At 51.1% G+C, this 12,441-nt stretch overlaps 1 protein-coding gene across 1 annotated transcript; it reads right to left on the reverse strand.

Moving 5' to 3' along the window:
* Positions 1-5,394: 5,394 nt before the first annotated feature.
* Positions 5,395-8,430, reverse strand: si:dkey-69o16.5 (Alpha-aspartyl dipeptidase-like). Its single transcript, XM_028806174.2, has 8 exons — positions 8,263-8,430; positions 7,042-7,130; positions 6,539-6,613; positions 6,365-6,444; positions 6,091-6,264; positions 5,828-5,887; positions 5,670-5,752; positions 5,395-5,591 (listed from the first exon to the last, which is right to left on the reverse strand). The coding sequence occupies exons 1-8, from the start codon at positions 8,355-8,357 to the stop codon at positions 5,519-5,521; spliced, it is 729 nt and encodes a 242-aa protein (XP_028662007.1). The 5' UTR covers positions 8,358-8,430; the 3' UTR covers positions 5,395-5,518.
* Positions 8,431-12,441: the final 4,011 nt, after the last annotated feature.

The raw sequence follows: 12,441 nt of genomic DNA on the forward strand, positions 1-12,441 counted from the left end.
AGGGTCATAACCTTCAAGGACACACCCATGACAACCACATGTGCCCAGAATGACGGTGAATACACGCGACTCTGAACGACGGTCGAAACTGTCCTAACATCATAAGGGACACCAAATATCAACATAAAATATTGGAAAACTCCTTACAGCAGCCAGTGAAACGCACAGACGTCTTCAATTTGTGGCAGAATCGTGAGACTGACCTGGCAGTGCGGCTGCTCCATCCTGAGCTGTGGGCATCATTATTACGTGGCGTGAAACGGACTGTGTGCCAACAGGCACGAGTGACGTGGAAGGTGGACTCGTGTAGGCAACCAACTGTGTGACCCGGGCCAGGGAAGGGAAGTGGTGGAGAAAAGTAGGAGACCAAATTAGGTCTAGAAAGTGTTACCCACAGCCATCTCCACACCCTGCCTGAGCACTTCGTTTTTGGGCTGTGCCCATCTTGTGCCAAGTACCCTGAGCTGTGCCACTCAGCTGCAGTTCCCATCAGTCCTTTGGTGACACCGCAGTGTGACTCCATGTGTTTTGGTGGTCAGTCATTCTGCTCAACGGGTTCCTCAAGTTCACTTTCTGTTCCTCTTGCTGCTCCTGCTCCTCCAACTCCTCCTCCAAGTGCGCCTCTGATCCCTTCTCGCCACTTTTACGAGATCATACTCTGGACTTGAGGGCCATCATCGGGACACCATTTGGGTTGGATTTAGGTTGAGGGGTCTACAGAGGACATTAGAGCTGGAATGAGGACCCCATTGTTAAAGGGCAGGGTTATGCCAGGGTTTAGCAGAAAGATGCAAACTTCAAAGGCTAAGTGCCCACCACTGCACACATAGGGACAATCAAGGCACCCGGGGTGGCACACAAGATGCTGCCAGGGTTCAGTAGGGTCCAGTGAGATTGTGACACTCCTCTGCGTTTCTAACGTCACACCTGGAGATGGCAGGTGACAGTAGTGGAGTCCCAGGTCATCTTATCCGAGCCTGTCTTGATTGGCTGGAGACCCGCTCGTGTTTGCTGACACACCAATGGGTGGATGGCATTAAGTGTTATATTAGCAGTTGTCTGACATCAAGACTGGCATGGAATTCATCCTTGAGTATCCCACCACCATGCTGCTCTTTCACAGGTAAAAACTGTCCGGCCTTCAGAACAGGACCAGGAGGTGGAAGTCAGAAGACAAGGCGACGTCTCCATCAACACAAAGTGGAGTCCTGCGTAGCCGAAGTTCAAGTTACCTGCAAGGCCAGAAAAACCTTTAGAGAGGTGGGAGACGCAACGGCGTTTTAAATTGGGCGTCACGTGACACCACGTCCAGGACACGCCTCCCTCACAATGGCTCCGCCCACTAAAAAGCAAAATGACATAGCGGGTTCTCCAAAACATCGCAAACAAATCAAATAACTCGAAAACGAGTGGAATATGAAACTGAAGCCTGACCTCCTGACCACCTGCCTAATATGCTGCTGCTCCACGACCTCCGAAGGGGTCCTGTGGTGTTCTGCGTGGATTGGACTTGTTCTCCCAGCACGGCCCACAGATGCTCCGTCGGTTTCAGGTCTGGAGAATTTGGAGGCCACAGCTGACCTCGTCCTCGTGTTCCTCAAGCCGTTCTCGAACAGTCTCTGCAGTGTGTGCCCTGGAGGGCCTGGTCTGCAGTGAGGTTTCATTTGGTGAACTTCCACGTTGATTCCTGGACACTGAGGTTTCCCAGCATGAACGTTGCACAAAGCATCCAACTTCCACTGCTGGCTTGTCTTCTTCCCACGATGCACTCTGGTGGGATCTCTTCCTTCAGGTAAATGATGTACAGGTACCCACCTGTCCATTTGATACAACCAGAAACAGGAATCATTGGACCAGGAGACCACCTTCCATTGAGCCAAGGTCCAGTTCTGATGCCCTTTGTGGCACTTTCTCTGGTAGACAGGGGTTAGGCTGGGCACTCTGCCTGGCATGTGGCTACACCGTCCTGTGTGCCCACGTGACCCTTCACTCCCGTATCCATCATTAAAATGATCTGCGGTTTGTGCCACACAGGCTATCCTTTGATGAGTCTCGGCCACCCGACACCATGTTGGCACTTCATGATTTTCTCCCTTCTGCCCGAGTCATCTGGCCCTTATCGGAGTCACTCAGGACTAATCACCTGCTAGTATCGACCGCAGGTACCTCATGCCAGCTTACCATCTAGTAAGTGCCTGGCCTTGTCGTGTGCCATCGTGATGAGATGATCAGTGCCATTCGCTCAGAATGAATTGGCTCAGCCGGGCACAGTCTGTTATGGCGGTTCAGTAACGTCACGACTGGTAGATACAAACTCCATAATGGAGGACTGAGAGGAACGCCTGGGCGGGACTCCCCAGCTCTTTATTCATCCTGCTGGCATTGCTAAGGTAGTGAGTGCTGCATACATTATGTAAAAAAGGCAGCGAGGATGCCACCTTCACCATCCTGAACTGAGCAGGTGCAGTACCAGGATGTGATGCTGCCAGTGTGGACGGACGCAGTGGGCACAGATGGAGAAAAGTGAGCTGCCTTCAGATGTCTGTGGAAGTGGAACCACTGGCACACCTTCCTGATAAGAGTCGACTGGTGTAGTGCCCACTGCAGGGTGCCAGTGATGGTCACTCCAAGAGCTTTAAGGCTGCTCTGCCTTTCAACAGCATGTCCTCTGGTGACGATGGCAGTGTGGTCTGCTTCCTGACATATCTGCCCAGCTCCTTGGTTTTGGTCATTTTGGGGGTGGGCTTGCTGTCCTGGCACGGCCGAGTCAGCGGGTAGACCTGTGTCTCATTTTGGTTGGTGGTCACACTTACTGTATGATGGCGGTGTCACCAGCTCATTTCATTATGGAGTTGTCGCTGTATCTGACCTACAGCAGGGGCTTGGCGCACTACCCTGTGGAGAGTCCCATTGGAGGTCAGTGTGGAGGACATGATGGTGCCAGTCTGCCTGTGCCAAGGTCTGTTGGCTACAAAGCCCACAGTCCAGTTGCTGCAGATGGTCAGCTTTGTGTTAAATGCCAACAGGACTATGCCATAGCAGTTTGCTTTACCAGAGTGTGCCAGGATCTCCTGCAGCGCCAGAGATGTGGCATCCTCTGTAGATCACTGCCCCCTGGAGGACCCCCTCCATTCACCCCTTATGTCTTCACCCCGGTGTGCTTCATTGGAGGTGCTGGTGATGTGGCAGCATCTGAACTCGGTGAAAGGCGCTATACAAACTTGAACTGAGCGCCCGCTAAGACGACTTGGAATGTGTGACAGAGCAGCATCAGGGCTGAACTAAGTCATCTGTGCCAATGAGTGACTGGCACACTGGCAGCGATGCAGGAGCCAATGCCAACTCTGTCAATCATGTACTGGGACTACTGGGCAGAGGGAGCAGACATGGAGGACTCACATGAAGACCACGAGGCTCAGCCGGGGCGGGGTGCAAAGAGAATTCTCAAAAGGCAAATCTGATGGCCCACCTGGTCACAAAGGGCAGGCAGGGACACCGGAGGGTGACGTTTATATTGTGCCACGGGGCATCCCGAAGCCTTGTGGCAAAGCAGCAGCACCACCACCACTGTATCATTAATTCTACCCCATCAGCTGAGGTGGGCATCATTGGCAGACATGTTCCCCAACACAGTGCCTACCATCCAGAGCACCACAGTCAGATGCTTTACACGCACGCTATGACTGGCACATTCATACACAGTGACTCAGGGTGGTGGGCACAGCCAAATGAGCATTACAGCCACTAGAGGGCAGCAGTGTCCACTTAGTAACAGCATTTGATGATGCCCAAAGGACACAGAGAGTGGGCATCACCCCTAAAACCAAAACGAGGGAAAGATGGCACATTTGACATCATCATGAAGGAAAGGTGGACAGGGGAATCAAACTGTGACCGGGTGCACAATGCCAATGCAGCACAACATCCTCAGTCAGAGCCCACTGGACCCACCCACAACTTCTATAATTGGAAGTGTCGATGACCCCAGGCAGTGCCCACAGGGGATGGGCAGGAGGCTCGACTCGCCCACAATGTTAGTAAAATCAGAAGAAAGGAGTAAATTGGAGAAGAGGAAGTTGAGAAACATCAGACAAACAGTGAAGGCCTCGTGTTGGCACAGGAGCCAAGCATAGCGAACCACCCAGGCATGAGGTTGTCTGGCACCTTGCCACACAGACTGTCCCTTTAATAAGGTCATCTCCCTCCTGTTTCACCGATGGCTGACCTGATAGGACAAGCAGGTAGTGGGCTACCAACAGATCATGTGTGGGCAAAAAAAAAAAAAAATGGGCACACTAGGTGGCACAGGAGTACTCTCATGAGAAGGTCTTCAAGCACCGTAAGGTGTACCACAGGCCATCACGGAGGCTACAGCAATGTCATCTGTCATTATGTGATGGCTGCACTTACAGCCACAGGTGTGACAATGGGAGGTGAGGTGCCACATATCATCACAGCACGGTGGCAATCAGAATCAGAATCAGAATCAGAATCAGAATCAGCTTTATTGGCCAAGTATATGTACACATACAAGGAATTGGACTCCGGTTTCTCCTAGTATTGTCCCTGATGCTGTGAGATTGACTTAAGTGTTCATGAGAGTGATGGCCTGAGGAAAGAAACTGTTCACATGTCTGGTAGTTTTGGCGTACAGTGCTCTGTAGCGCCTACCAGAGGGAAGAAGTTGAAAAAGGTTGTAACCAGGGTGTGATGGGTCTGCAGTGATGTTTTCTGCCCGTTTCCTGACTCGAGATCTGGATAAGTCTTGAATGGAGGGCAGATCAACACCAATGATTTTTTCTGCAATCCTGACTGTCCGTTGAAGTCTGTTCCTGTCCTGTTTTGTGGCTGAGCCAAACCAGACTGTGATAGATGAACAGAGAACAGACTGGATTACTGCAGAGTAAAATTGGATGAGCAGCTCCTGAGGCAGGTTGAACTTCCTGAGCTGGCGCAGGAAGTACAACCTCTGCTGGGCCTTTTTAACAATTGTGTTTATGTTTAGTTCCCACTTTAGGTCCTGGGAAATTGTGGATCCCAGAAACCTAAAGTTTTCCACAGCGGACACAATGCTGTTGAGTAGTGTGAGAGGGGGCAGCACTGGGGGGCTCCTCCTGAAGTCCACTGTCATCTCCACAGTTTTAAGCTTGTTCAGCTCCAGGTTGTTTTGACCGCACCAGAGGGCCAGCTGTTCGACCTCTCGTCTGTATACAGACTCATCAATGCCTGCTCCATACCCTCTGTGCCCCACGACCTCTGCAGGAATGGACACCCAGCACCCACCTGCCACCCTGTGGGGTTCCACATCACGACTCTGACATGCGGCCCCTTCTGGACCCCCTTCGGCTCTGGTGAGACCCCCCTTAGGTAATGTGCACCACTGAACTGAGCAGGTCACGAGGAAAGCAGCAGGACCAACCTAAACATAACCTCCTGCCATCTTTTATTCAGTGCCCACCAGGGCATGAAACATTAAAGCAGCCCTCCATGGGACAAGTGGCCGGCCGGGGGTCTCGCATTACAGCCAGGACTCTCCGCTGAGCAGGAAACTGAGATCTGCACCAGGCTCGTATTCGGTGGCCGGCTTTCCCCTGCAAGGAACAACAAGGTTATTGGGAGAATGTGCCGGAACACACCGGGCGAGGAGGAGCAACCAAAATCTACTGTACCTGGCAAAGAGACGGGCCCTCGTAGACCCCAAAAGCGTCGCTTTGTTCTCCTCGACCAGCAACATGGACCCTTCACGCAGAGCCTGTTGGGAGCAGACAATTGCATGGGTGCAGGCCCTGGTCTAGCGGGCAGCGAGCGGCGAGAACGGCACACCTACCAGGACGCTGGGCGTGTTGGGCTCCTCGTGGTACTGCGTGAGGCGCTGCTCTCGTGACTCCTGGAATGGGACGAGACACAGGTGAGGGGAAGGAGCGTTGGACAGCAAGACCCTCAGGACAGACAGACAGACAGAATAGGCAGCTGGCATCTGAACCTCAGGGCACAGCCAGAGTTATAAGAAGATGATGGGGGAAAGTTGGGCAGAGGTGCCAACGGGGAGGCCATGAGGTCAGTCAGCTGGACAGAAGAAGAACTCCTCACCCCCATGTGGCGACTCGAGGAGTCGTGGTCCAGGTAGTGAGGGTTGATGTTGAATGGCACCAAACCAATAGCCCCAAGTGTAGGTGGCATCACAATGGGCATGTCATTGGTGGTGTGGATGCTGATGGTGGCCACGTTGGTCCCAGCGCTTGAGCCCATGAAAGGCACTCCATCCTGAGGGTTGGAAGAAAAAAAGAAAAAGTGCAGAATGACGGGCATGAAGCAGAAGCGGGACGGGTGTGACAGGCCATCTTCTGACCGACCCTCCTCTCACCTGCAGCACTCGCTTCCTGATTTCCGACACCAGATTCTTCTCATATAGTGCCTTTAAGAGGCGAAACGTATTTCCTCCTCCTGGGGGGGCACACAAAAAGAAAACTCAATTTCTACCAGCGTCTTGTGTGGGTGCAGAAGGTGCCCACTTGCACTTCCCAGCCAAGGGCCTCACCGATAAAGATGGCCTCCGCCTTCCTGACGGCCTCCACAGGATTCAGGGCTTTGTGGATGCTGTCCACTTCATAACCTGCAAAGACAAAACACCAAATGTCCAGTTTATGGGATGGGGGGGACACGAAGTGGGGCAGAAACAGGCCGGACAGAAATGGGGCAAGTCAAAGTGGTGACCAGTCCAGCGTGACAGCGGTCACCGCCTTCAGGTGGACTTGAACCAGCAGACAGACAGACAGACATGAGGGTGAGCTGACCGAAGGAAACGCCGTCGAGCACCGAGGTTTAATGTGCCAGGTGCCACCTGTCTCTGGGACCTTAGGTTTAAATAAGAACACGACGTGAATCCGGTGACAAGACACACAGGACTCGGCCCCTCCAGTCGGACCTTTAGCCCCTGAAGTATGGAGTGTCAGTCGGGGCAAAGGGCCTGATGATGGCGAGATGCCAGTTAATCATTCATGTCTGGCACTCCAGTCGAGGCTCGGCCTGGCACGTACTCACCCAGACTTTGAAACTTCTCTGTCACCGTTGTGGCGTAACTGTCTTGGTCATGCAGCGCATACGGAATGAAGAGAATCCTCTTAATGTGTCTGGAGAGAAAGAAAGAAAGAAAGAAAGAAAGAAAGAAAGAAAGAAAGAAAGAAAGAAAGAAAAAAAAAGAGATTGACATTTATCAGGCGTTATTATCCAAAGCCAATGAGGTCATCATAATTGAGTACCGTAGTGTGACAGGACAAAGGTGACAAAGCTGACCACGACAAGTGAAAAGCACAGAATAAAATCCAAGTGAGACCCTGAGGGAGTCACAATTCTGAATGGAGGTGGGCAGCTCGCTCCACCAGCCAGGAGCCCCACATGAAATGTGTCTGAAGTGAGATTTGATACCACGCAGAGTGGGCATCACCAGACGCCAGTCATCGGCAGGTCTGAGTGGGCGAGAAGGGGCACAGGGAGTTACGAGGGTCTCTGTGTCTAAAGATGCAGACCCACTGACTACTCTGTATTCGAGCATCAGGACATGTGCTGCCACGTGGAGCCAATGTAGTAATCTGAAAAGAGGAGTGACAGGTGCCCACCTCGACTGGTTGAGTGTCATACATACCACTGCATATGGAATCCCCTGCAGTGGCTTGGTGGCACATGCCAGTGCAGTTGCAGTAGTCCAGATGTGACGTGTTCTGTCAGATACGCTCTCATCTTGTACAGAAGGAGAGGGCACCCATCCAGGTAGTGCTGCCAAGTGGGTCACCTTCCCAGCAGGGGGGCTCTGCGCTTCCTTCTAAAGAGACCCTCACCTCCCTGCTGGTCACATCTCTATGAGTGACACCTGCTGGTAAGTGCTGGGGGTCTCGTCTTTAAATTGCTTCGCCCTTCTTGAACACCTCAACAATCTGCACTTTGTTTTGTGTGAAACTTGCCATCTGACAAATGTGACCCCCACCTGGGTGACGTGGAAAGGTCTGACTAACTCTGATGGTGCGTATCGACGCCCTGCCAATGAGATGACAGGTCCCAGTGTGCCCCGCACGAGCCTGGCCGTCCCGCTGTTTTCTGACCGCTCGAAGGCTGAATGAGCGTTGGTTTGACAAGCTGACCGGTTAAACACCTGCCGGGGCTCGGACTCGCGACACGGCGGCGACATCGGATGAGTCCCTCCGCCCTCCGACAGCACAGTGCACTGATTTCACTCAACTGTCGTCGACTGGAGAAGCGGCTACTCACAGTCCGAAGAAAGTGGCGATCTGCTCCTGGCAGTGCTGCAGGTAGCCGCCGCCGTACAGCGTCGAGTTGGACACCAGCAGCAGCCTCCGTCTCATGGCGAGCGAGCGACTGCACAGCACGAAAGCCGGCGAGTAACTGGCCGCTCGATCCTGACGTGTCGAACTTCCAAAGCGCCGCCCTCAGGTTGGTTTCAAATGCGCACCGTCACGTGATTTTGAGGCGCGCTCCCGCCATGACGTCACTGGCCTCGCCGCAGGCACGAGCCCTATTGGTCAGCCGGTCCGCCAGTCTTGTTTGGCTCAACAAGTGAAAGCGGCAGCCGCCTTTCTGCATTTGCGCGGCGCTCCGAGTGGAGTTCGAACGCTGCGGGTCCAGTAGGTGGGATTCACGCCTGGAGTACCGTCTGAGCACAAATAAAGACATTCTTAAAAATAGTTTATGCAGTACCTGTCACCAAATACTTGTATGAGACTTTATGAAAGACACCACGTATGTTTCTTGGTGTGAAGTCTTGTCTCCGTAAATTGCTGGGTAACATTTTGGTGTAAGGGCGGCACGGTGGCGCAGTGGGTAGCACTGCAGTTGGGAGACCTGGGGACCTGGGTTCGCTTCCCGGGTCCTCCCTGCGTGGAGTTTGCATGTTCTCCCCGTGTCTGCGTGGGTTTCCTCCCACAGTCTAAAAACATGCAGGTTAGGTGGACTGGCGACGTGACGCTCCTCAGTAAACGTGTCAGTGATTTCCAGATCTTCAGCTGATATGAATTGTCGATTTCCAAAATGCGACGTGAGTAAAAGTGAGTCCTGCATAACTAATTACAACTGTCTTCAAAAAAACAGAATCGGTGCCATCGGCCGCGTCGTCTGAGTTTGTGGGGGCCTCGGGACTTCTACATAATGAGACGAAAAAGTTGTAAAGAAACTTTGCGAGTTCATCCAGAGGTGGACATAAAGATCACTCAGGTGCTGAAAAGAATGAGCAGCTGGATGAGCACATCTGGAGCCAAACTTTCAAAATTGTCAGCAACTTGTGAAGGCATCTTGTCAAAGGCACCCTAGTGTGTGCTTGGTGTGTTTGTGTGTGTGTCCTGCGATGGGTTGCCACCCTGCCTGGGATTGGCTCCAGCAGACCCCCGTGACCCTGTGTTCGGATTCAGCGGGTTGGATAATGGATGGGCTCGTTTCTACTTCACGCGTAGAACGCGTACGCTTCCACGTTCATTTGATGCGTCCTCTGAGCAGGTCCTCAGAAATCAACGCCACGCGTGCGCGAGTTGCAGTACCAGCAAAAAGTCGGGGGGCGCAGTGTGCTAAAAGTCGGAATGTGACGTCAGAGTCTTCGTTTACTATCGACATGTGACAGAAAGCCGCTTTGCGGATCCTCCGAGATCGGTGTGCGCGCTGCGATGTTTGATGAATGGCTCGATGTGGTGAAGCAAAATGCCGACGTACAGATGTATTGGTGGTGCTTTTATATTCAAGTGTCGCATATTCCCGATCGTAATGACACGATACGTTTTAAAAGTCTCACATGCCGTCTTTTTTTCTTGGGCTTCCTCTGCTCCTGACAGCAGCAAATCGCCAGCAATAGATCGGCACACTGAGCACATTAAATGTCTGATATTCCAACTTGATATCACTTTCATGATGAAAACCATTAAAGTATGTACATTACATTTTACAGATAAATCGGTAATTTCGTTTAAATAATGAATACTGCTAATAATGACACACATGGGGTGACACGGTGGCGGAGCGGTAGCGCTGCTGTCTTGCAGGGAGTCACGTCGCTGATATTCCCTGCCTGGAGTTTCCATGTTTTCCTGCTGGGTTTCCACACTGGGCTCCAGTTTTCTTCCAAAGATATGCAGATTTGGGGATTTGGTGCCACTGAAATGACGTTAGTGTGTGTGTGTGTGTGTGTGTGTGCTTGTATTCACCTTGCGATGACCTGAGGCCTCGTCCAGGGATTGTTTCTCACTTACAATACAATACAATACAATTTATTTCTGTATAGCCCAAAATCACACAAGAAGTGCCGCAATGGGCTTTAACAGGCCCTGCCTCTTGCCAGCCCCCCAGTCTTGACTCTCTAAGAAGACAAGAAAAGACCCTTGTAGGGAAAAAATGGAAGAAACCTCAGGAAAGGCAGTTCAGAGAGAGACCCCTGTCCAGGTAGGTTGGGTGGGCAGTGGGTGTCAAAAAGAAAAGGGGGGTCAATACAATACGATACACAGAACAGAACAAATCCTCAATAAAAAATAAACATTTTTCAGAAGTACGGAGCAGAATTTAACAGTAGATGATATCACATACTAAGATTTGGATTTGTGTAGAGTCCTGGAGACCTTGGCCATCAAGCTGCCTCACCCTATTGGCCATTCCACAGCTGAGTCAGTGCTGGGCCAGCCAATCCGATGAAAGGACCCCTCTTTCTCACGATTCCTGTGATCCTCCATCAGGGATGACTTTTCCTTAGGCAGGCAAAACAACTTGGCAGGTGGGCCGTGGGCACCAAGTGGTACATTTGAGTACCGAGAAGAGAAACAGAATAGGTGAGGGTTAGTATCCAATTCTAACTATCATGTTACTTCTGTTTTAGTGCTAATGACTAACAACAGAAATGCAGTCTGTACAGTTAATCAGCAGCTCTAGTCAGGGTGTGCTAAACTGAAGTAGTGAGTCTTCAGCTGGGATTTAAAAGCTGAGACCGAAGGGGCATCTCTTATAGTAGCAGGCAGACCACTCCACAGTTTAGGGGCCCTGTAACTAAAAGCTCGACCTCCCACTGATATTTTATTAATCCTTGGAATCATAAGCAGACCGGCATCTTGAGATCTTAATGTGCGCTCAGGTTTGTAAGTCACGATAAGTTCAGACAAGTAAGCTGGACCTCGGCCATTTAAGGCTTTATATGTTAAAAGAAGGATTTTGAAATCTGCCCTAAACTTAACCGGGAGCCAGTGTAAGGACTTGAGGACTGGGGTTATGTGTTCGTATTTTCTTGTTCTTGTAATAATTCTCGCAGCCGCATTTTGTATTAACTGGAGGCTGTATAAAGAACAGTTTGAACATCCAGTGAACACCGCATTGCAGTAGTCAATGTAGTCACTCGTGCCCAATGCTTGCTGGAATGGACACATCCCTGGATTTAATCATTAAACATCCTTTTCAGAGATATTGTGGTAAGGTGTCATCAGAATTTAATGGCCGTTCTAAGCAATTCACAACACAGAGAAGCCGCACCTGCTCTCACCGTGATAACGTCCCGCACTGCCGCCTGGCGGATTCCTCCAGATTTACGTAAAGTACGTGCGCAGGTGTAAACACTTCAACGCTTACGTAGCAGGAGCGTCCGCTGCAGCAGGCGTCGCTAAGGCAGCTCACGTATTGGTGGCGACGTGACGCTCCTCAGTAAACGTGTCAGTGATTTCCAGATCTGCAGCTGATATGAATTGTCGATTTCCAAAATGCGACGTGAGTAAAAGTGAGTCCTGCATAACTAATTACAACTGTCTTCAAAAAAACAGAATCGGTGCCATCGGCCGCGTCGTCTGAGTTTGTGAGGGCCTCGGGACTTCTAGATAATGAGACGAAAAAGTTGTAAAGAAACTTTGCGAGTTCATCCAGAGGTGGACATAAAGATCAGTCAGGTGCTGAAAAGAAGGAGCAGCTGGATGAGCACAGCTGGAGCCAAACTTTCAAAACTGTCAGCCACTTGTGAAGGCATCTTGTCAAAGGCTGGCTGGGGATCAGGAAATAAGAAATCAGTAATGTAAGTAGAATTATTCAAAGATTGAGCTTTTATCCTTTCCGTATTCTTAAACCATCTTCTAGTTACGCAGTCCCATGCAGTCACTGATACGTTTGACGTTTCCCTGCTCCTTACCTGTCACGTTGCCCAATGCAGCCATCTACTGTCACTTGTCACCTGTGTTGCCACCCTAACTTTCAGCAAAAACTTAGATCATGTAACTGAAAAAAAACACAGAAAAACATCCATCCCTCCATCCATCCATCCATCCATTATCCAACCCGCTATATCCTAACTACAGGGTCACGGGGGTCTGCTGGAGCCAATCCCAGCCAACACAGGGCGCAAGGCAGGAAACAAACCCCGGGCAGGGTGCCAGCCCACTACAGGGCACACACACCAAGCACACACACAAGGGACAATTTAGG

Source organism: Erpetoichthys calabaricus, chromosome 8 (assembly GCF_900747795.2).
Source record: "Erpetoichthys calabaricus chromosome 8, fErpCal1.3, whole genome shotgun sequence".
In the NCBI taxonomy this organism is placed as follows: Eukaryota; Metazoa; Chordata; class Cladistia; order Polypteriformes; family Polypteridae; genus Erpetoichthys; species Erpetoichthys calabaricus.